We start from the raw sequence: 25,485 nt of genomic DNA on the forward strand, positions 1-25,485 counted from the left end.
CACCTTCAGTTCAATGAATGATTGATACATGCTGTACACTGCACTTCAGGCCTTTGCTTTAAAAATCATGCTTTTGCCAAAATTGATCTACATTTAAAAAATTTTCTTACCCTCCTGGGTGGGAGGGTTTCTGGAGGGAGGCAAGGCCAAGAACCTGATATATGTACTTTACCATCTCTTGGCAGACCTTCTATTCCTTGGTCTCCTTGTAGGTTTCTGTAAATTGCATATATACTGTGTACAGCCAATTAAATACATAATGACATTTATATAGTGGCTTCATGTTGAAAGTACCTTCTTTATACTAATCATGTGAAGTACTCCAATTATTTTCATTGTTTTTACAGAGGAAGAAATTGAGGGCTGAAGAGGTTAGATGATATGTACAGTTCCAAAACTAGTGTCAGAAATAGTATTCAAACCCACATATCCTGGGTCCAAGTCTAGAGCCTTTCTTACAACTCCAGTGTTTCCAGTTAAGCAGTCCAAAACTATTCCACATGTACCTATAATTTAGGGCTATGATATAAGATCCCAGCCATCTGAATTCATGTCTCTTATGAAGAGAAGCACTTTCCTAGTAATTAGCAGTTTCCCAAATATCATGTGGAAATTGTTACATACACAAAAGTCCAATAACACACCAGATGTGGAATTTCTTCAGCTTTCTAAAGCAGTGGTTTTCTAAAACCTAGTGGTCCCTAAGCCAAAGAATCCTAGATCCAGGAGTACATATGCACACAAAGTATGCCGTTAAAAATAATTTTAAATCTTTTCTCACAGAATATAAAGCATGTAAAGCCTGGTGTAGTGAACACCTTAGAGTTAGGAAGACCTGATTAAAGTCTGGCCTCAACACCTATTACTATGTTACCTAAGTGAATTACACTCTCATTGGTCCAGAATACCAAGACCATATTATCAGTTGCGAGTCTGCATTGTGGAAAGAGCTTACACACTGCACACTTGTAGCCCCCTACTCCAATGTAGTCACAGGCTTAGACCCTTCACTCCCCCCAAAATAGCATGGTTAAGTATAATAGGTAAGAACAAGTAGATTTTGCAGACCATATAATATAGGTACACTTTTTATTCCTTTATTCTGAACTTAAACAAGCAAAATGAGCATTTCTGTATACATGGTATTCTCACATATGGATTACTGTTTTTCAAATATAATAGATGCTATAATTAAAATATAAGTTCATTTAAAAAGGTTAGTGGATTCATAAGTAGCTTTTTTCATAATTTCCTCAATTAAGGGACTAATTTCATGGGGTCCTTTAAATTTGATTCCAAAAAAGGTCCTTCATATTTAAAAAAGCTTGAGAATCACCAAATTACTCATAATTAAACTGTCTCAAAAATAAAAAAGATTTTAACTATCTTAGAACTGAAGCCTTAGATTCTAGGCCACTCCCCCCAAATCTGGGTTTAAAAAACAAATATATAGATATTTCTTTAATTCCCCAGTGAACCACAAAGTATGGAATACAGAATCTTGCAAATATGAAAACCCTGGATAAGAATTCTAATTATTTTCAGAGTAAAATGAATATTTTGTATTTTAATTTTGTTCCAACCTGCAATTTCATTGTTATAAGGCAATCTCAGAGAGAAAAATCCCGAGTGCAGATCAGTAACTACTCAGCAATGTATAATTTTTAGAGACTGGCCCAGGTTCTGAGAGTTTGGGTGACTTGCTCTGGTCCACAGCTAGTAGGTATGTGTGTGGAGGGTGGTGGTGGTAGGGTTTGGGATCCTGAAGCCAGGTCTTCTTGAGGGGTATCTATTCACTATCTAAATTCTCTCTTTACTAAGGGTGGATGTGTGGATGGCTAAATTAATCCATTTAAGTAAAAAAAAACAGCCATACTGTCACACTACTATTTTCAATGCACTCTGGTATATAATTTTTTTTTTTGATCTAACATTCCTGAGGTAGCTTAGTGTTCTCATTTTACAAATGAAGTTTAGACACAAAGCTTTATGTACTCAGTGTCAAAAAGGAAGTTAACAGTCTAACTCCCAAAGCTACATGTACAATTCCCAAAGTTCCTTCAGTTTTACTGTTTCCCATGAACATAATAGCATAGAACATACTGTAACATAAGTCAGATTGGTTTGTTTTACAGTATGGTGCTTCTATCTGTTCAAATGATTGATCATCTGTTATAAGCTCTTTCAATTAACTTTATTGAGTAGCCAAATTGATAAGTTAGTACAGATAAAATAAGAATTTGCATGTGTTACAAATGACTTTTCTTTTTACAGTGAAAATTACAAACTATAAAAAAAAAGAGGACAAGTAAATCTTGCCTCTTAATGTTTCAAAGGGGCAAGATTTAACACATCACACTGAAGAACAATACATATTTCGGTTTGAGAACAAGAATTTAATGTTACAGTATTATACACTACTTTACAAAATTAAAATTTACTATCAGGATTACATTGTAATATGGAACAAAAACATAAAATCACATTTGATGGTCCCCTAGATAATAGCTCTTATGCATCTTTGATAACTGTTAAATGAATAAAATAAATTTTATTCTAATTATTGCAGAACAGTCTATTAGACTCAATATATTAAATTAAAAATAATGAAAATATATGCAAATTAAGATGACAGCTTTTGACTGAATACTAGTAATTCAAACTTATAGATATATTATTTTAAAAATCCCAGAAACTAGAAAAATAGAGTGCATTTGCTGTGGTAGGACTGTCATTGCTCAAGAATAGGTAACAAACTTGCTCTTGTTTGTTTACCTTTAGCAGTTGTAGAGCTATAGAAAATGCAAGCATTTTTAATAGTTTACAACTACATTGAAAAGTATGGCATTGTGTAAATATTGGTGTGTTTTATAACATCAAAATGTAATGGAAGATGAGACAACAGGTCATGTGCCCACTATTGGGAATAAAACTAAAAAGGAAAATTTCGTATTGCAAAGAATATTTAAATATCAGTATTTCCAAAAGCATTCTACTTCCAAAAGGGTTCATTCATTCACTCTTTATAGAAATTACAGACCAAACATGGAGAATCCTAAATGGAATAGTCATTAGGACCCATGGATTGAAAGTTATAATTATTCTAGCTCACACATAAATTAGACAATATTTAAAATAGGAATTAAAAAAATAAGTAGATTTGTGAAATATGCTAACAAAGCATGGTGAGCAAATAAGAACCATTCCCACTGTAGGGATGTTTGAGGCACAAGGAGGATTTCTCTCCCTACATGGATGTACCTCCCACCCTGGAAGCTTCTTCTTTAACTTCTCAAAGAGCTCTAAAAAAATAAAATAATGTGCAATTCTTATTTTTATAAGAATTTAGTTCTTTTGAGAAATGTCAACACATGATAAGGTGAAATGAATTTTATTACGGAGGAAAAATAAAACTATTTTGTTATAATTTGAAAACTACTACACACCAAACTAATAAACTCATAAATTACATATTGGTAACAACTTTCACAAAGCTTCCAGTACAGTGGACTTGAACACTGAGAATAGAGCCTGACATTACATAGGGAAGGCATAGGTATCCTTAGAAATAACACAAATATATTTAGTTTTTCTGATCCAACTGAAAACAGCAGCTCTATTCCCAGGTAAAACCTAGTTTTTCCTTGTACCAAGGCAACTTAGTTAAATTTAAGTACAGCTCATATTGTTAGTTCTTAACTATTACTATTCATTTGGTGATCACCCTAGGCCAACATTGTAAACACATTTATACTCCATTAATATAAAAAGCTTCTGCTAATAAAAGGAAACATCATTTACTAATGAATTGTTACTCACAAATAAAGATGAATTTGTGAAAAATCCTTGAGCCAAATTCTTTAAATTAACATTTATCATTGCATTTTAAGTATATAGATGCATGTTAACTAAATAAGTAAACAAAATACCTTGAATAGTTTTGGCTTTAACATTTCCTTTCCTGGACTGAAACCCATTATTTCTGAGCAAGTCCTGAAACCAGGACTTTTAGAAAAATTACTAAAATTTATGAAAACTTTAAAAAATATCCACTGAATCATAATTCATTCATGCTGTAATAGATTTTCATTTCCAAGAATAAAATTATTTATGCACTATTTTCATCAATCATTCTCCCAAAAAAGTTTCTGGTGCATTTGAAACAATATTAAACATTTGATTTCTTTCATTCACACACATCTCATCAAAAGATTATTTTTATCATTTATTATGGGCCAGAAAGTTGATGAAATACAAGAGAGACCAGAAACATAAAAAAATAACTCAAGAAGGATCAAGAGCGTTAAAGATTCACATCTCCCTAATATACAGGCATTGCTCTGTCCCCTTATTAGGAAAAAAAAATCACAAGAGTATTTATGCGTACTGAGCTCGGATTATTTTCAATGCAGTACAAGGCTGAATATACAGTCCAGTATCACTGCAGTCAAATCAGATAAACACTTCATTATAGTTTTTGCTGCATCAGGGCTTCATCCTTCTAATATAAAGAATACTGATGGATTTAGAAGCTTGAATGTACTACTTCATGTCTCCCTCTTGAACTAAGAAAAAGTTAACAATATTTATATTTTAACATGGTAACTTTTTTCTTTAAAAAAAGGGAACAACAAAGTTTTTCAAATATCCATTTACTTTATAAGTAGATTAAACGTTCTATTTTTTTTAAAGGTCTTATCAGTGGATATAACTTCCCTGCAACACTTAGTCATGTGAGGTTTTAATTGTAGCAGCAAAAAATTCAGCAAAAATAAAAAATGAGAATATACATTTTGAGCAACAAAGAAGTCTTTATTTTACAAAATGTACTTTGCCTCAATATTATCTTCAACTTACTTCAGTCTACAATCACTCAAACATAATTGGCAGAAAATAAAAGGTGCCTGATCATATTTAGATATATTTTGATTTGAAAAATACAGTATCTTTAGATGCATGTTTGATTTTCTTTTATGGTCCATTATTTGCTGTAGTTTGTTGAAATCACAGTGAAAATTCTTAACCATCACACTAGGCCACAAAATTAATAAAAAAAAAGTTTTTTAAAAGAGGGCATTACAAGCTCAAGTGTTCTCAACTCTAGTGATTTTCCTTGGGAAAAGATGATCCAGACGCTTCATTTGTTCACTTGCTGTTGTACATGCAGGAGGAACTCATAATATGATAAGGCAGATTCTGTTCTGTCTTCTACCATGTACTGAAGGAAAGTCGCTTTCATCGGACTCTCATCCCTAAGGAATAAATGGGAAAATGTTTGAGATTTCATTAGTTAACAGTAACAACAACAGGAATAATAATACAAACAATAACAAATAATTACAAATAAACTCTTAATCCAGCACATGCTATTTAAATTATCGTAATAAGTACCATTATTATACCTTGTGCACAATTTTTTCAAGGTGTTTTCCTGAGTAACAATTCCATAATAATGAAACCCCATGACTTGAAGAAACAAGTTATTAGAACTGTCAGGCCTAATATCGTAGCAAAAGTGTTGTATAAAGTTATTTAAACATTAAAGAGTTCTAACATTCGTATTATTACCTAACTACATCTATTCTGTATATACCATGTATCAATTGTCTCTCCTATTGAAATGGAAGGTCCATGCAAGTACAGATTGTTTCTTTCACTGCAGTCTTACCTCCAGAGCCTAGCATCTATACTACATGCTTAATAAACACTTGCTAGTGACCGACATATTAAGATAATATTTATCTTCCAAGGGATGAATAATTTCTTAATGTCTTCTTTATTATTCTCAACAGTATTTTTGCAGCCATCTATTACAGTAACATCTATGACTTAAAATATAAGCTCTTATAATACAATTTCCATGCTCAAATAATAAAAAGGAATAAAAGAAGCAAGCTTACCTTATTATATAAAGTATTGGAAAGAATGGCCTATGTTCTCTAAGCCATGACATAAAACATCCTATTCTAGCAGATTCTGCTGTATCAAGGTCTGGAAGGTGCGTCTGTAGAATAAAGATCAAGCAATCAATTGAGAGACTTGCATTTAACAAGCTCCTACTATGGCATACCAAGAAAGGCAAAACACAGTTCCTACTCTCAAGGAGCTCACAGTTAATAGAAGAGACAACATATAAATAACTATGTCGAAAAATACATATATACATAATAGGACAAACTAGAGACTTAGAGAAGTAAGGTATTAGCTTTGAGGAGGATAGGGAAAAGGGTCTTGTAAAAAGGGGAATTTTAGCTGAGACTTGAAGGAAGACAAAGAAACCAGAAGATAAAGATGAGAAAGGAAAGAACAGTAGTCATGGGGACAGCCAGTGAAAATGTATGGAGGCAGGAGATGGAGTCTTTTGTTTGAGGACAAGCAAGGAGGTCAGGGTTATTAGACTGAAAATTGTGTATGTCTACGTGTATGTGAATGTGTCTGGATGACAATGACTGGAAACATGGGGGAAGGGGAAAAATTATAAAAAGCTTTGAATATCTAACAGAATTTTATATTTCATGGTGGAGATGATAGAAAAACACTGAAATTCAGTGAATAAGAAGTCACTGGATTTGTTAAGTAAGGGGTGATATGGTTAGCCTTTCACTTTACAGAGATCAATTTGACACATCAGTGGAGGATGGACTGGAATCTGAAAGAGACTGAATGATAGAGGTGTGAAGTGATAAGTGTCTGCACCAGAGTGTTGACAGTGTCAGAGGAAAGAAGAAAGCTTATAAGAAAAACAGATGTTACTAAAGTAAAGGAGATCAGCTTTGGCAACTGACTGGATATGGAAAAGTGAAAGAGAGTGGGTTGAGGATGATACCTAGGTTGCAAGCCTGAGAGAGTATGAGTATGGTGGTATTCTTAACAGTGATAGGGATCTGGAATATACTTACTCATTTTTTATCTATTAAAGCTATTAAATCTAGAACAAATGATTCACTGAGCAAGTAATTTCTTCATAATGCTCTATTACAAATAGGACCACCATTCTCAAATGCTCAAGTGTAATTCCAGCATACACAGTACCTTCAGTTGGTCTTCCAGGGACTGGAAATGCTAGCACTTACTACCTTTCTGGATGACTTTGTTGTAGTGTGTCCTGTTTTTAAGGAGGACCAGTGACATCATGGGTGGGGTCTTGACTTGTGGATGAATTGGATTTAAGTGAGGAAGAGTTGCACAGAGTCATCAACCTCACTCTTTTAGAGTTATTCAAGTCCAGTGGCAAGACAAAAGTTACAAGGGGCAATGGTCCAGGGATGCAGCGAATAACCTTGGTATTGCTGATGTCTGACCAAGCTCTAAAAACTCTACAGTGCCTTCTTCAGCCACCTTCATGGTCACTGGAACAAATTATTCTCATCCACTCATTTTTCTAGGGAAAGCCTTTACATGCTTGGGGTAGACATCCCTCTAATCTGCCGACAGGTTTGAGGTCGTTAGTTATGCGCAGCCTGGTTTAGCCTGTCAGGTATGTTTACCAGGGTATGACTGCTGCGAGTGCTACAGCTTCCTGGAGTCACAGATTAGAGTTGGTTGAATCAGGAGGACACCAAAGATAGATGAAGAGGCCTGAAAAAGGCTTAGTAAAGCCGCACAACAGAGGTGCTAATCCTATTAACACTCCCTATGCCCATGGATGACTTAATATGTCATGTAACAACCATGTCTGAATAATAAAATAGTGGTAAAATCATCCAGGTTCTACAATGATGGAAATTATGCTTTACTGACTTGAAAATACTAGAGATTCACAGAATTTTATAGCACCTATCTGAATTAAAACAATTTGATTATACTATCTCTCCTCCAAATGTCCTCTGAAGTTTTAATTACATAACTGCTTCAAATCATTAACTCAAGTCATTAACTTTGGGGTAATATTTACTTGTGGCAATTACCTAACTTCTTTCCCTCAAACAGCAAGTAAAAGATTCACTGAATGAGGTACATGATTCCTCTTGCAATTCTTCCCCACATATAAGAAATTTTAAGATGTAATCTTATTAGGTATCATGACAGCAGGCTGTACTTAAAGAGTTACTAGAGAAATTTCTTCTTGTTCAGTTTCCCAAAATCTTATGCTATGTTCCACACGCACCTTTATTTTAAATATATGAGAAACAGTTACATGTGAGTTAAGGGAAAAGAATACATTTAAATTTTAACCAACTTGTACTGCTGAAACCATTTCTAAAAGAAACAAACATTTAATATTAGGAGAGAAGCATGATTCTTTTTTTTGATTTTAAAATAGACAAATATGACATAAATTTGAATTGTTCTTTAGGTGTTACTGCACTACACTGAGACATTCTTACCATATTCAGTGGTAGAGATGCATAGTTTGGAACTCCAAGAACTTGGCTGAGAAAATTTTGTCCACAATTTTTTCCAACCCACAGCATCATTACCTGGCAAAAGGAAGAAAATTCATTTGGCATATATTAGAATATTGAATCTTTACCATTTTAAATTTTAAGTGACTATTTTACCATTTTAAGTGACTATTTCAGAGGTATGACTAAGATATATGACTAAAACGTATGACAGTATGACTATTTTATTCAGTCAGATCATGGACAAATCAGACTACTCACAGTGCCTGCATCCATAAGGAAAGCTCCATCCCTGCTCAACTTCTCCACAGATAGCTGCAGAATAGGTGGCTGAGGTATAGTTTTATCATTGATGTTGAGGGCTCCCTAGAAGGTTTAAAAAAACACCACCACCCAACACTGTCAGTAGGAAAAGATTCCAGATCAATTAATGCCATAGCCTCTGTCATAGGTTTTCCTTAAATCATAGACTCTAATAGAACAATCTACAATGGGTGATTTTACCATGCCAATTAAATACTCGATAATTAATGCACATTACTTTCAAATCAGTTCATTTTTTGGTGAATTCTTAAATGACAACTATAATTTGATATAAATGAGTGACTAAAAAAATTTTGAGCCTTCATAATTCTTAAAGTAGAATTTTAAAGTTTAAAATAAAAAAAGGAACAAAATCTTCATTTCTTCTTTGGATTCACTATTAAGAATGCATAGACTAAAAACTAATGGGCAAACTTACCTCATCTGAGAGATTGTCAACTCTGTACAGATTGGGATGGGTCATGAGCATGAGGTAAACCAGGGGCTGATTTTTCACTTGACACATAGCAAAAATACGTTCATCTAGACGAGCAGTTGTCCCAGTTTGGAATGATTTCTGTAAGCAGAACATATCAAATACCCCCACACCAAAAAATGAAATTACTTACATTTGTTAAACACAGATGGAAGAGATATCTTTCAACACTTAACAATGATAGGAAACATCAGAAAGTATTGGGCATTTATTTTTTACTTATTTGAATAAGCTTTATCAGTAATTCAAATCTGACCATTGTTAGTAGTCACAGTCCCATAACTGCTATGAATTATATACTGATATGAGAAAAATAATTTGACTTGTCTCCATTTCCCCATCTGTCTACTATAAACTATTTTATCTGACTCACTATGAGGATCTAATAAATTTATGAGTTTCGTAGCTCTTGATAGAACTGACATAAGAAAACGTGAAGGTGAGGAAAAGAAAGCAGGCAATTTAGGTTATAGGTGATATAATGGTTGTGAATAGGGAAAAGGAGAGTTCAAGCATAGAATGCATACACAATACATATACAAATGTTTGTATTTATATGTAAATGACATATTTACACAAATATGTCAGCTGATCTCGGTATATAATTGTGGGTATCCTTTAGGGCAGTGCTTCTTAGACTGAAGAGGTCACAAGTGGAAAAAGTTTAAGAAGCCCTGCTTTAAGGGCAGGTAGGAGGAGAGATACAGAGAATTTTTAAAAATGAATCTAAAGTACTGAGGGTTAAAGAAGATGACTTACTTAACACAAGCACAAATACAGAAATAAAGAAGGATCCAGAAATGAATGCTGGGGCAAGTATACATTTAATGGTTTGATAGGTGAGGGGGTAGCAAAAAGGAGGCAGAGTGCAGACCAGTACAGTATCATGGAAGATGAAAAAGGTTTAAAGAATTAAATGGGGGAAACGGGAGTGGGTGGGGAAAGGTGTTAGCAGTGACAATTTATGAGAACAGAGGGGAGTATAGACTGGTTAGACCTGATGGTCAATGAGCTAAGCTAAATGGTTGGAATTGGCAACCAAAGAACAAAATGAAAAAATCAAGCTGCAGAAAAGCAAGGAACTTACAAGCAGCTAAATTGTGGTCTGAGAGGAGTACCACAATATTGAAGATAAGAAGATAAAATAAAAGAGCTGTCAGAATCATTCATGAATTGACCAATTCATCAGAAGTAGAAATTGTAAGGGATTCATAAGAGAAAATGAATTGTGAGTAAGGACTACCAATTTGAAGATTTATAGTCAATGCTGAGGCTCCTGATATTGAGCTTCATGGAAAAAAGTGAGAATAGGAAATATATACACACTAGCAAAGTAAGAGCATCTGCTATAATGAAAATATTAAAAATCGCTGATATGAAATATATATTAGCTATCCATCCCCTTTAATTTTTCTATTTCATTCTTACCTGTTTAAGAAGAGCTAACACAAAAAGTGGGAAGAGACGTAAAGGAAAGGGAACCAAGAGACCAGGCTGCTGACTGTTTAGGACTGAATTGCGGTAAGCAGACAGAGAATCTATTACAGCATTCACAAGGGCATCACGAGCATCGCTCAGACTGGCAGTAATGGACCTGTCAACAGCTTAAAAAAAATTATAGCAGTTACACAATCAGTGTTAGGGGATGATCATGAAAACATTAAATTTCCTAAAGAGCCTCTTTTGTGATGGGGGATAGGGAGATGGGATTTTTTTTTTTTAAAGCAAACTTCAACTAGTGTGTTGTAACACTTTATGGAGTTAGGTAGATGGATATAACTCATTTGTTGGGTTCCACAGAAGAAAGACAATTTTAAAAACAATAAAGTTAGGGAAAGTGTAACTGTCCACTACTTTATAGAGAATTGATAATCACAATTGAAGAAAGCAAATTATGTAGTTTTCCCAGAGCAGAAAAGGAGGATTAAAAAATTACACTATGAAGGAAGGGGAAAAAAGAATAGGCAGATGTCTGGACCACTGTCTTACTCTGATACTATTAATAAAACATGGGTCTTAGCGAAAAAACAAAACAAAACAGTTTCATATCAACAAACTTGTCTATACAGGAGCCGACAAAGTGTTTCACAACTTCTTTCATAAGTGATCTGTGGAAGGTATATGATCTGGCAATACAAAAGAAAGCCTTTATATTCTTCCTCAAAAATAACCATTCTGGGGTTTGTCCAATGATACCACTAGAAATTATTATACTAGATTATCAACTACTCACCCATATTTGCCAATAATCCTGAAATTGCTTGAACATCAGCTCCAAGGTAGACTTCATTCAGTGTTGAAACTACTGGTAAACACATGGTATGCACACGAATCCTCCTTTCACCTTTGGGAAAGAAATGCAAATAAAAATATGAGGTAAGTAACTTAGAAATTAAGATACTGTAAATGAAATTAATTCTAAAGATTAGATTTAGAGCCCATCCTGAAGTAGAGAAACTACTGAATCTTTGATAAGCTAATTAAGGATTTAGTTGTTTTTTTATTACAATTTCCATAGTTTATCCACTATGGATAGTTAAGCTGATTTCTATGGATGTTACAGAGTGTCCTTGGTAGTGTTCCAAGGTTCAATATAATTTCAAAAACGCAAACAATGTTATATAGAGGAACTCATCAACAGAGTTCGATTTGTATACCATTTGGGATATTTTTCATGTCCTAGTTAACTCTTTAAATAAGTATATGGCTCTCTTTCTCACTCCTTCTTTGTTTTTGATATTCAGCAGATTAAGAAGAAAATCACCTTCATAATCCCATCTGCCATATAATCTTATATAATTTCAATGTTATGTGTGGAGAAAAAAAATTGTCTGAGGCAAGCTGCATTTTGTTCTTTTGGGTCAAATGTTTTCTTGAAATTAATAAGACACAATAGGATCATCTATTCTTTGCATTTCTTAGTTATTTATGAAGTAGTCTAGTATAGCAAACTGTAAGCAAAAGCTTACTAATGCTTCTCATGTTTTCTTTAACAATACCCTCAAAACATAAGCCATTCTCACAAAAACTTTGGAGATAAAAAAGCAAGCTTATATGGCAGTACTTCTTCACTTTGTGTGTGCATAGTAAGATAATTTTATAGATTTAGTTGCAAACATGAAGACAAAGTTAATATTTAATCTGTAGAAATGTACTTTAGCTTTATAAATGGACCTATCAACAGACATCACTAGACTTGCTATTTTGCTTATACCGGCATCAGTACCAGCAAACTACTGAAGACCCTTTTTATGAGAATTCCTGGAACAAATATAAGTGATGTTGAATTATTTAAATTAAAATTTTTTTGAATTTCATCCTGGAACACAGTGCTGATATTTACACTAATAGCAGAAAAGCAATGGTGGGTACCAATGCTGGCACCTTAGCAGGAATCAAAATAGCAATATCAAACTTTACTAGTAATCACTGAATTCTTCCCCACCAAATAATCACAGTAAAACCCCCCCCACCAATTTTACTTAAGAATGTCCTTGATGAAGCAATGAGAATTATTAAATCTTGACCCTTGAATACATGCCTTTTTAACATTTTGTGTGACAAAATGGAAAGTATGTATAAAGCCTCTGCTACATACTAAAGTATGATGATTGTCTTGAGGAAAAGCACTGGTATGATTGTTTGGGCTGCAAGTTGAACAAGTCACTTTTATCATGGAGCATGATTTTTGCTTGGAAAAAAAATTTATGGTTATTCAGAGGTGAATTTGACAGATATTTTCTAGAAAATGAATGAGCTAATAAGTCTGTCACTTAAAGGAAAACATCCATCAGTTTTTTTTTTGCCAATAATAACACCTGAGCTTTCTAGTCACAATTAAAATTATGGAAAACCTATATCTACCACCATGACCTAGACAGCTTTCCAATACTTATTAGACTTTTCTGATGAGATCAGAGGTAAAATTAATAAAAATTACATACTAAAATGTGTCAACACTTGGAAGAACTATATAATTCAGTGAGCCAATATTTTCCAAATAACTAAATGCATGATATTACAAAATCATCTATTGGTAAAAGATCCATTGATCTTTGATTGGCAGAGCAAAGGCAGGGATTCATCCAACTCTCCAAAACTCTTGCTCAAACACCTCCAAATACATTAAAAAAAAATAACTCTAAACAATTTTAGAGAAGAACCCCCAAAAAAAGACAGTGAAAAAAAATCCCAGACCAAGACAACCTGGAAGGTTGGCAGGCAATGTCTGTTGCACCAGGGTGAGAGAGGAGCACAGGCCAGTGCAGGCTGCACAGGTGCAGACCAAGCCTGAACAAACTGGAGCAGGCCTTGGAGTGACTGAATTAGTGGCAGGAGTGGCCATTTCCAGACCTCTCAGCTCAAAGACAGTAAGGGGGTCAAACAACTGCTCAGGAGATTACAGATGTCTTTTTGCTAGCACTAAGGCAGGACTCTTGTTCTGCCCATATTCAAACTGAGGTCAAAGTCCTGGGTGGCAATCCCAGGGTAAAAAAGAGCACTAGTATGGCAGAGTTTGCAGCTACAGTAAAGGGGGTATTCTTCACACAATTTCAGGGTGGAAAAGAGTGCTTATGTTTACTTACAGACCAGAGCACAGGCCAGGAGAGTAATAAACACCTCTCCCTACATCATACCCCCTTGGAATAACTGAAAACTTACAAGTCCCTAGAAGCATCTCTGAAAACAGTTATACAAAACCCCTGAAGTTTAGGACAATGCATCCTTTACCCTGGAAGAAGAGCCCTACTTTAACAAAGAGATGAAATCAAGTAATAGGTTGGGAAAATGAGGAAACAATGGAAAAAAACTCTGACTATAGAAAGTTACTACGGTGACAAGGAAAACCAAAACACACCTTCAAAAGAAGACAATATAGTCAAAGCTCCTACATTTAAAGCCTCCAAGAAAAATATGAATTGGTCTCAGGCCATGGAAGAACTCACAAAAGATTTTGAAAACCAAGTAACAAAGGTAGAGGAAAAATTGGGAAGAGAAATGAGACTGATACAAGAAAATCATGAAAAACAAGTTAACAGTTTGGTAAAGGAGACACCAAAAATACTGAAGAAAATAACACCTTAATAAACACACTAGGCCAAATGATAAAAAGAAGTCCAAAAAGCCATTCAGGAGAAGAATGCCTTAAAAAGCAGAATTGGCTAAATGGAAAAGGAGGTCCAAAGGCTCAATTAAAAACAAATCCTTAAAAATTAGAATTGAGCAAATGAAAGCTAATGACTTTAAGAGAAATCAAGAAAGAATTAAACAAAACCAAAAGAATGAAAAAACAGAAGACAATGTGAAATATTTCAATTGAAAAATAATTGACCTGGAAAATAGATCCAAGAGAGATAATTTAAAAATTACTGGACTACCTGAAAGCCATGATCAAAAAGAGTCTAGACATCATCTTTCAAGAAATTATCATGGAAAACTGCTCTATTATCTTGGATTCAGAGAGTAAAAAAGAAATTGAAAGAATCCACCCATCACCTCCAGAAAGAGATCTCAAAATGAAAACTCCCAGGAATATAGTGAAATTCCAGAGCTCCCAGAACAAGGAGAAAATATTGCAAGCAGCCAGAAAGAAACAATTCAAGTATCATGAAGCCAAAGGATAACACAAGATTTAGCAACTTCTACAGTAAAGGCAGAGGATTTAGAATAGGATATTCCAGAAGGCAAAGGAGTTAGGACTACAACCAAGAATCACCTATCCAGCAAACTGTGAGTAAAATCCTTTAGGGGGAAAATGGACATTCAATGAGATACAGGACTTTCAAGCATTCTTGATGAAAAGACTAGAGATAATTAGACAATTTGACTACCAAATACAAGACTCAAGAGAATCATAAAAAAGTAAACAGGAAAAGAAAATCATAAGGGACTTAATAAAGGCAGAGGGCATGGATGTGAGTTGAATATAAAGGGATGATATCTAAAAAATAAAGGGGTTAGAGAGGAATGTACTGGGAGAAAGAAAAAGGGAGAGGTAGAATAGGGTAAATTATCTCACATAAAAGTGGCAAGAAAAAGCTTTTAAAGTGGCGGGGCAGGGGGGAAGGGGAGTTAGTGAACCTTACTCATCAGAATTGGCTCAAAAGAGGGAATAACAGACACACTCAATTGGGTATAGAAATCTATCTTACCCTACAGGAAAGTAGGAGGGGAAGGGGATAAGAAAAGTGTGTGTGTGAGAGGGTGATAGAAGGGAGGAAAGATTAGGGGAGGGGGTGGTCAGAAGCAAAACACTTTTGAGGAGGAAGAGGGTGAAAGAAGAAAGAGAATAAACAGGATGGGGGGAAGATATAATGGAGGGAAATAAAATTAACAGTAGTAACTGTGGAAAAAATTTCTAAGCAAGTTTCTCTGATGAAAGCCTCATTTCTCAAACATACAGAGAACTGAGTCAAATGTATAAAAGTAAGAGCCATTCCCCAACTAATAAATGATTAAAAGATATGATCAGTTTTCAGATGAAGTAATCAAAGCTATCTACAGTCATACGAAAAAAACACTAATTACTGATTGGAGAATTACAAATTAAAACAATTCTGTGGTACTACCTTATACCTATTAAATTGGCTAATAGTAAAGAAAAGGTAAATGACAAATGTTGGAGGAGATGTGGGAAAAATGAGACATTAATGCACTGCTGGTGTAGTTGTAAACTGATTCAACCATTCTGTAGAGCAATTTAGAACTATGGCCAAAGGGCTATAAAACTATGCATAGTCTTTGATCTAGCAATACCAGTAGTGGGTCTATAACCCACAAGAGAAAAAAACAAAAAGAAAAAGAACTTTTATTTACAAAAATATTGCAGCTCTCTTTTGGGGGCAAAGAATAAGAAACTGAGGGGATGCACATAAGTTAGGGAATGGTTGAACAAGTTGTGGTATGTGATTATGATAGAATACTATTGTGCTATAAGAAATGATGAGCAGGATGCTCTAAGAAAAACCTGGAAAGACTTTCATAGGCTGATGCAAAGTGAAATGTACTATGTACAAAGTAACAGCAATATTCTAAGATGATCAGCTGTGAATGACTTAGCTATTGTCATCCCGTAAGGACATGTGAAAAATGCTATCCATCCCCAGAGAAAGAACTGATGGTGTGTGAATACAGATTTAAGTATACTTTTTAAAACTTTCTTTATTTTTCTTGAGGTTTTTTTATCATCTGTGCTTTCTTTCACAACATGATTATATGTTTTGCATGACTACACGTATAATAACCTATATCAAACTGAAGGAGAGAATTTAGAACTCAAGGTTTTAAAAATGAATCATTAAAAATTGTTTTTACCTGTAACTAGAGAAAAATAAAATACTTAAAAAAAAAAAGAAAGTACAAGACAGATCAATGGATTGCAATGTAACAGAGTACAAAAAGGTCAATGGCAGTGTCAGATTTCACATTGCAGTTTTGGTACAGAATCAAAAAAGAATATCCACAATCATCTGAAAAGACTATTAAAACACTCCCTTTTCCAACATATCTTTGTGAGACCAGATTTTCTTCATGTATTTCAACCAAAACAACATCACAATAAATTGAATGCAGTACATATGAGACTCTAGCTGCCTTCTATTAAGCTAAACATTAAAAAGATTTGTAAAACTATGCCACTCATCTCACTATGTGTTTTTTCTTAAGAAATTAGTGATTCTTTTAAAATAAAAAACACACAATGGGCTTGTAATTTTAAAGTGAATTTATCAGTTTTAATTTCTAACATGATAAATACTGATAATCGGCATAAACAAAGGCTCTCTGGAGACCTCAAAAAATTTTAAGAGTGCAAAGGGGTCCTGAGATACACAAAAGTTTAAGAACTTCTGAAATATAGGATTTAGTGCTAAAAGGGAGATATTAACCAATCCAAACCCTTCATTTTTATAAGGAAATCAAGGTCTAGGAGGTTAAATGACTTCCCCAAGGTCATACAGGCAGAACTGGGATTTAAATTTAGGTCTTCTGACTCCAGATACAAGAATCTTTCCATTTTACAAATCTTGAAACCCAAACCCTCGGAAATTTTGGAAGCCCTCACCAAACACCATGGTGACTGATCAAGGAGAGTTCCTAAATGCTTACCTTCCCATACATTAACTACATACTGAATTAGGAACTGAACATAATTTCTACCAATTACATACCTAGCCCTGCTGATGTGGATCTTTTCTTTATGGTTGTATAGAATCAGTCATATATGGTCAAAAGACAGCTCAGAGATCTGCTACTGCAGGAAGATCTTAGTATAATCAATATATAAAGTTTTTATTATTTGATATTCATTTTTCAGTGGGAGTAAAAAGAAAAAAACAAATTTGGGGACAATTCCAAATTTCATTTTTCCATGCTGAGAAACTAGAGAAAATGATGATATCAAAAAGAAAAATAGAAAATGAAAATGGGAAACATACAAAAAGTTATGGTGAAGAAAACAGTAAATGTAAGGTAACAAATCACCAAGGATATGAAGAATAAACCAGGAAAAAATTAAAAAAAAAAAAATAACAAGGGAAGTCTTTTTCTATATTGAGGGGAATTAGATAACTCTGCCAGCTATGCTCACAAAGCAACTGACTTTTGTTTCAAGAGGACTCACTGCTGTCTCTCAATTGTTTCATTCAACTATTTCCTAACATAATCCTCAAAGATTAACTTTTTCATTAAAACTCTCCTTTTCCTTTCTCTAACATGGACAAATACTTGTAACTTTTGAGACAATTTAAGACCCCCATCTTCTTCTACCACCCTTTTAAACTCAAAAAGTTCCTGTATCTATGCATGTCTTACCTCACTCTCCTCCTTACCTCCTATAAAGGAATAATCTTCCTTTTGCCCAAGTGTGCCCTTTCACTTGTCTTTTTTAATGATCTTTACTCTTCTTTTGTACTCAAAATTTCCCTTCTACCTACTAGATTTTTAAAATAAAAAATTCTTAATTCTGCTTCTGCTAACCATGTGCCTCTTTCTCATTTTCCTTTTTGTTACTAAACTTTTGAAGAACTGTTTTATGAGCAATGCTCTCATTTTTCTTCTGCTTAATTACATAATACTTTTTCCCCCATCTAATTTGACTGCTTGCTTTGATAAACTCTTATAATTTGGTTCCTACCCAGATTACTAAAATTGTGGTTTCCAAGCTCAAATAAAGATCACCTTCCTAATCACCAAATCTGATCAACTTTTCTTAATCTTCACCATCCCTGACCTCTTTCTCAGTATGTGACATTGCTGACTGCTTCCTCTCTTGCTAAAACTCTACAACCTTGGCTTCTGTCACAGTATAAATGCTCTGGTTTTTCTATCTGTCCGATGTATCTGTCACTTTTTCCATTCATTCCTTAAAAGTGGTCATACCACAATGTCCAGTCTTTTTGTCTTTTAGTCTTTGCATACACAGTCATTATCAGAAATTTCTCATAACTTTAACTATTACTTGACAACTGGTGTCAAAAGGGTTCAAATCCTACCTAAGGCTTAATATCTGTGTGATTTGGGTCAAGCCACTAAACTTCCTTGGCCCCAAGTTTTTTCATGTTTTAATGAAGAGGGTACATGACCGTGAAAGACCCTCCCAGCTATAGATCTATTTTCCTATGATCCTTGATCTCTCTTCTAATGCTGATCCCTGCAGTTCCAACTGTCTGCTAGACAATTCCACTTAGATAATACCTCATTGTAACCCCAAACTCAATACAGTTAAAACTGAACTCATCAGCTTTTTTCCAAAATAAGCAACTTTTTCATCAAATAGTACCATTGTTCCCCAAGCCTCTTGGTGTTATTATTTCTATAGATATTGTATGGCTTTAGCTCTTCCAAACGAATTCTATAATTATCTTCATCTAGCTCTATAATGTATCCCTTTCACAGTTTATTGGTACAGCACTAGATCTGTAAATTAGTTTAGGTAGCATATTAGTATAGTTTCATCATGAGTAAGGAATATCTCTCCAGTTAAGTCATTCTTTATTTCTTTAAAGGAGGGATTCTTAACCTTTGCATCACAGACCATTTTGGCGATCTAATACATAAAATACATTAAGATTACAAAGGAAATTGAAGCTTGGAGAAAATAAAAATGTTACTTTTTCCCATCCAAGTTTACAGACTCTCCCTTGAAATCTATTCATGGACCACTGGTTAAGAATTCCTATTTCAAAGAATATTTTTTATTGGTTCATGTGTCTTGAGTATGCCTCAGTAGACCGACTCCAAGATATTTTATGTATTTCATAGTTATGGTGAATAGGACTTCCCATTACAATATTTCTTCCTGGACTCTCTTATTGCTGTAGAGATAAGTTACTGATTTCTTGGGTTTATTTTTGCATCCTGCTACTAACTATCAGGTCATGTAGTTTCAAAAACAAAAGGCTAAATAAAAGTTTTCCTGGGTTTCTCTCTTGTTCACACATTTTATCAGTTACCAAACCTCGTCAATTTTTCCATCGTAATTTATCTGGAATCTTATCTTTTCCTTTATATTCCTACTATTGTCATTTTTCTCCATGTACTTTATCATGTTATGTTTGAATTATCAAAATGGTCTCCCAATTTTCAGATTGTTCTTTACTGTAACAATTCCATATGCTGCAAATATTGCTCTATAATTTCAATCTTTAATAATTGTAAGAAACTTAAATTCCCTGGACATGGCCCTAAAGGCGATATAGAGTCTGTTCCCAGCTTATTTTCCAACTTGAGACATTCCTGTCCCGGGGGTGTGTGCGTGCATGAGCATGCGTATGAGTGTGTATGTGTGTATGTATGTGTGTAAAATCTAGTGAAAAGAGAAATCCTTTGAGAGAGGGGATATTTTTCTCAAATTTTTAAAATTTTCTTCAGGCTTTTACAATTTCTACTTAATGCCTACCTTAGGATGATTTGAAAGTTAATGTCATTTCAGAAAGGAGAAATTAAAAATTTTTAAAAGAAGTTCTCACCTATTCTACTCTTCCCACTTCAAGATATAACCTTCTAGTATCATGGAAATAAATCTAAAAATGCTAATTTTGGCAAAAGTAGAGTTAACTAGAATTCAGCTGACAAAGTTTTTGGTCCCATTTTCTGAACTATATGGCTCTTTCAGGTTGCTCACCTTTGCTAGATGTATATAAGAGTGCGGACTGAAAAGAAACCACTTGAATGTCAGTAAGATTTTCTTCTACTGACATCTGTACAGCATATCCAGCATCAGGGTTTACATTGGGCAAGGACAGCAAGTCTGTTGATCGTACAAAGAAATTTCCATGGAAGGTGTGAATGGAAAGACCTAAGGGAAAAAATTTTTTTAAATTTAGTAGAACCATCATTACAATTGTTTCTACACTATTATGTGACTATTTAACTCTTATTCCATAATAAAATTTGAACATAAACTTTTGAAAAAAGATTAGGCTATCTCTGAAAGATTTTAGGAACATATTAGCAAAAGCAAAGAATGATATAAATTAACAGCTGTAATAAGAATCTGCCATTAAAATAAACCTAGGATTAAGTATAACTAGTACATGGTTATAAGCACATCTCTTTCTCTGTCTCACACACACACACACACACACACACACACACACACACACACACACACACACTCTCTCTCTCTCTCTCTCTCTCTCTCTCTCTCTCAATGTTCTTTTCCAAATGAAATACTTTTTCCTGACCTTTGGTACACCTTATCCTCATGACAGCCTCAAAGCCAATCTTCCTGGTTAGGTATCGTTTCAACTCCTTCTGTAACTTCTCTACTTGGACTGGGTTGTGCTGATGATGGTAAGATGGATAGTAATAGACACTACCTGCAGAATATCTTGAAATACAGCCTGGAAAATACAATAAACAATCTTTATAAATTTGCAGAATGTAAGCTACTGCTATTGTGATTACTTTGGTCACAAAATTTTTAATCCAAGTTTGTTCCACTTTCTCATGTCATCATTTAATAAGAATTTTCTTCCATGATTTTAAATTATAAGTTAGAAATTCCTTTCCCTTATGTTACCACACAAGTAAAATAACAAGACAGAGGCTATTAAAATTTGATGCAGTGTAAATTCTTATGTCATATCTATGTTCCTTTTCCATTACACTTAATGGAGATTACACTTAATCTCTACTACAAAAAGCTACAATCACTTAAATAATAAAAAAAACCCTTACCTAATGAAGCCAGGTCAGAATATTGTCCACTGAGAAGAAACAAATCAACTGCTACTTGTTGACCGGAACAATCCAAGGCTAACTTCTTATAGAAGTCAGTAGATGGTGTAAGATGTATTTCCTGTTAATAGTAAGTTATTATACAATAATCACTATATCATTCTAAATAATAACAATTTTTGATCCAGATACTCTCCCCCCAAATAATTTTAGATTATTACTCTAAAACACACAAATCTACATTCATAAAATTAAACTACATTGGCAATAAAAATTATATATATGTATATATAAATACACACATACACACACACACATATATTATGTTTAAATTTCGCAAATGCCTTGCATTATTATCCCCATATTACAGAATAAGACACTAAGGCTCAATATAACTTGCTACTAAGTACATAAGAGAAATGATTTAAACCTAGGTCTGACTACCAATACAAGATTTCAAACTATATTAATTAGCGATAATTGTCAAAAGAATTTGGTAGTGGGAAGAAAAAGAGGATGAACAGTGCAACAGCTTAGGAACACAATGGAGTATACAGAAGCAAATAAACACAGTAATGTAGTATTTAATAAATTCAAAGATCCCAGCTATTGGGTAAGAATGAACTATTTGACAAAAAATGCTGGAAAGTAGCATAGCAGAAACTAGGTATAGACCAACATCTCATCACATGAAAAGCTTGTAATAAGACAAACTTAAAATGGGTACATGATTTAAATAAAAAGGATGATATCTTATGCAAATTAGTAGAGCAAAGAAGAGTTTATGTCATATCTATGAGAGGGGAAAAGTTCATGACCAAGCAAGAGACAGAAAGATTCCTAGGAGGTAAAATAGTTATTTGGTTTGGCACAAACAAAACCAATGTAGCTGAAATGAAGACAGAAGACTGGAGGGGGAGAGAATCTTTGCAGCAAGTTTCTCTGATAAAGGTCTCATTTCTAAAATATATTAGGAACTGCATTAAATTTATTGCACCTGGGTCATTCCCTAACTGACAAATGGTTAAAGGATAAGAATAGGCAGTCTTCAGAGGAAGAAATCTAAGCTGTCAATAGTCAAATGAAAAACGTGCTAAATCTCTAATAATCAGAGAAATTAAAATTAAGACAATCTGAGGCATCATCTCACACTCATATTGGCTGTGTGTGCCTCACTTTGGGGGCATGACCTCTGCTCTATAGCTTACTGGAAGTTTAATGAAGTAGGAAGGGAAGATTAGGTAAGCATAGGGTTGAATAAGATTCTAAAGTTTGTAAAGGGAATGTAGTGAGCATACCCAAATCCGAAGAAACAATGTACATTCCCTCTAACAAACGAATAGGGGAAAAAAAATAAACCCCACAAGGAAACCAAGAATTGGTAATTTTCTAACCTTAGCAGATGATCTTTGGTTAGGTTCTTCTCGGGATTTCAACGCTCCCACTCCAACTGATGGAAGCTGTGTTTGGAAAACAGATATTCGACCACCAGTAGGAGACATCAACTTAAAGGCACTCTGAAGCGCAGGTCCCAGAGCACTCTGTGTTTCCAAAGATTTGGTAAACATTTGTGGCAAAGTTTTCAGTAAGTCTTGAATAAGCTGGAGAAGTGAAGAATACACCAGAATTTTACTACATATCAAAAAATTCACCTAGTTAACAAGCAAGACAGTCAATGAAGATCACAAGAGAATGTACAAATGGAATATCAAATGATGAGTTTGTCTTAAGACAAGTGAGCCATCTCAAGTCAATGTTATACAATTGTCAAGCATACAAATGACAATTAATGTCTTAAAATTCTTGCAAATGCAAATGTTCCACTAAGGTTCGAAGACTAAGCTTTTTATCAAGAAAAAGGTAATGCAACAAATATAGAATAGATAAATCCCATGGATTTAACTGCCATTTTTGTTGTGATAATTCTCAGATCTCAAATTTCCTGCCCCAACCTCTAGGCTGACATCTAATCTCAAATCACCAATTGCCTTTCATGCATCTCAAACTATATGTCCAGTAGACATCTTAAACATATGTTCAAAATGGAACTCATTATCTTATCCCCTAAAACTCTTCTTACCTATTTTTCTTATTACTATCAAAGGTAACACCATCTTCTCAGTCTCACAGGTTCGTATGACTCTTCATTATCCCTCACCCCCCATATCTATCTGCTGTGAGTCTGTGAATTTTAGCTTTGTAAAATCCCTGAAATAGGCCCCCTTCTCTCCTGACACTGACACCATTTTGATGCATGTGGCCCTCATCATCTCACATCTGGTCTATTCCAACAGTAGGTTGGCCTTTCTCAAGTCTCATCCCATTTCAATTCATCTTTTATTCAGCCACTAAAGTGATTTTCTTAAATCTTAGGTCCAATCACTGCACTCCCCTACCCCTCAACAAACTCCAGCGGCTCCCTGCTGCTTTCAGGATCAAATATAAAATCCTGTTTGGCATTTGCAATCCTTAATAACCTAGCCCCCTCCTTCCTTTCCAGTCTTCTTATACCTTACTCCCCAGAGACAATGGCCTTATTATTCCATGAACAAGATACTCCATTTCTCAGTCCTGGGCACTTTCTCTGATTGCCTCCCATGCCTGGAATGCTTTCCCTTCACCTATCAGCTTCTCCAGCTTCCTTTAAGGTCAGCTAAAATCTGAACTTCTACAGGAAGTCCTTTCCAACCCCTCTTCATTCTAGTGCTTTCCTTCTCTTACTTACTTCTTACTTCTCCATACATAGCTTGTTTGTACTTATTTGTTTGCTGGGGGTCTCCCCCATTAGATTGGAAGGTACTTGAGGGCAGAATTGTCTTTTGCCTCTTTTTGTAATCCCAGCAGTTAGTCCACTCAGTGTCTACTACACACTAGGCACTTAATAAATGCTTACTAACAGATATGATGTTGTAAAGAATACCAGGATACAGTCATTTATCCCCCATATACATTTAAATCTCAAGTCACTCCTTTTAGAAGTTGTAGGTTCAGCTTCTAAGCAATGGGGCAAAGAATTATGATAATCATAACAGTTGATGTTTTATGGTGTTTTTAAGGTTTACAAAGAAATTTATGTTATTTCATTCAGTCTTCACAACATCACTGTGAAGTAGGTGCTATGAGTATCCTCATTTTACAGATGAGGAAACAGAGGCAAACATGCTAAGTGACTTGCCCAACATCACACATCTAGAAAGTGTTTGAGGCTGGATTTGAACTGAGGTCTTCCTGACTTCAGGTCTGGCACTCTGTCCTCACTCCTCCATCTAGCGCACTACCTCATTATTGACTTCTCGTTACAAACTCATTTTCACCAATAGCTGAGAGCACAGGCTTGCTAGATAAAATGTTACCTACAGCACACGTGTGTCACATACAGCATATACAGGCTGGACAACAAAATCCTTAGCTTTAAAGGCATTCTGTTTCCCTTTCACAGAACTATGTCAAAGCCAATCAATAATACAATTTGTACAAATCAGAAAACCAACGTACAATTAAAGCAGCATGACTAGGGTACTTCTTGAAATGACTCAATGCCTTAAACCAAGAGACCCTTTGGTCCTCAAATGGCTTGGTGAAGTAGGCTGGCAGATTCTGGTATTAGGAAATATATCTACTGCCACCCTAAATGGAACTACTTTGTTATATAACAATAGTTCTAATATAGCAACCTAAATACAAGTGTGATATATGATGAATTTTAAATATGAAACATCTTAATATAAAAAGTTCACCTGTTTCAGAAATGTTAAAGGTAATATTTTATCATCCTTCATTTTAAATTTCTTAATGCTTTAAAATGGTATCATAAAATGTATACTGACATAAAAATGATTCTTACCTCCTTATTTTCATTTAAATTTACAAGTAAGTTTTCTGGCATTGGTATGAACACATCTGAAAATACAAAAGTTTATTTATTAAAGTTAATTTCTAAGCTACATAAAAATGATGAAATGACTTGCCCCCAAAACTCCAAGGATGCAATTATTTCTGCACTTGTCAAAAATATGACAACTCTGAGTTTATATGAGGGACTAAGTTATTAGTTCCTGTGTTTCTAAGCTTTCTTTGATATTAGTAAAACCCTAAAATTGAACCACTTTTGAGATAACAAAAAGTCTGGCCTGTACTTTCTTTTGATTTGCCAAGAACTCT

The 25,485-nt window shown here is 34.4% G+C and overlaps 1 protein-coding gene across 1 annotated transcript in view; it reads right to left on the bottom strand.

Moving 5' to 3' along the window:
- Positions 1-4,791: 4,791 nt before the first annotated feature.
- Positions 4,792-25,485, bottom strand: part of SEC24A (SEC24 homolog A, COPII coat complex component) — a 48,755-nt gene continuing 28,061 nt past the window's right edge. Inside the window, exons 12-23 of the mRNA XM_072629915.1 lie at positions 25,169-25,224; positions 22,719-22,925; positions 21,325-21,445; positions 20,829-20,987; positions 20,267-20,440; positions 11,378-11,488; positions 10,573-10,748; positions 9,088-9,225; positions 8,607-8,711; positions 8,328-8,420; positions 5,901-6,004; positions 4,792-5,252 (exon numbers count right to left, since the gene is read on the bottom strand). Coding sequence (XP_072486016.1) covers positions 5,138-5,252; positions 5,901-6,004; positions 8,328-8,420; positions 8,607-8,711; positions 9,088-9,225; positions 10,573-10,748; positions 11,378-11,488; positions 20,267-20,440; positions 20,829-20,987; positions 21,325-21,445; positions 22,719-22,925; positions 25,169-25,224 — 1,559 coding nt within the window. The 3' untranslated portion in view covers positions 4,792-5,137. The remainder of the gene's footprint in view (positions 5,253-5,900; positions 6,005-8,327; positions 8,421-8,606; positions 8,712-9,087; positions 9,226-10,572; positions 10,749-11,377; positions 11,489-20,266; positions 20,441-20,828; positions 20,988-21,324; positions 21,446-22,718; positions 22,926-25,168; positions 25,225-25,485) is intronic.

This window comes from Notamacropus eugenii, chromosome 1 (genome assembly GCF_028372415.1).
Source record: "Notamacropus eugenii isolate mMacEug1 chromosome 1, mMacEug1.pri_v2, whole genome shotgun sequence".
Classification (NCBI taxonomy): Eukaryota; Metazoa; Chordata; class Mammalia; order Diprotodontia; family Macropodidae; genus Notamacropus; species Notamacropus eugenii.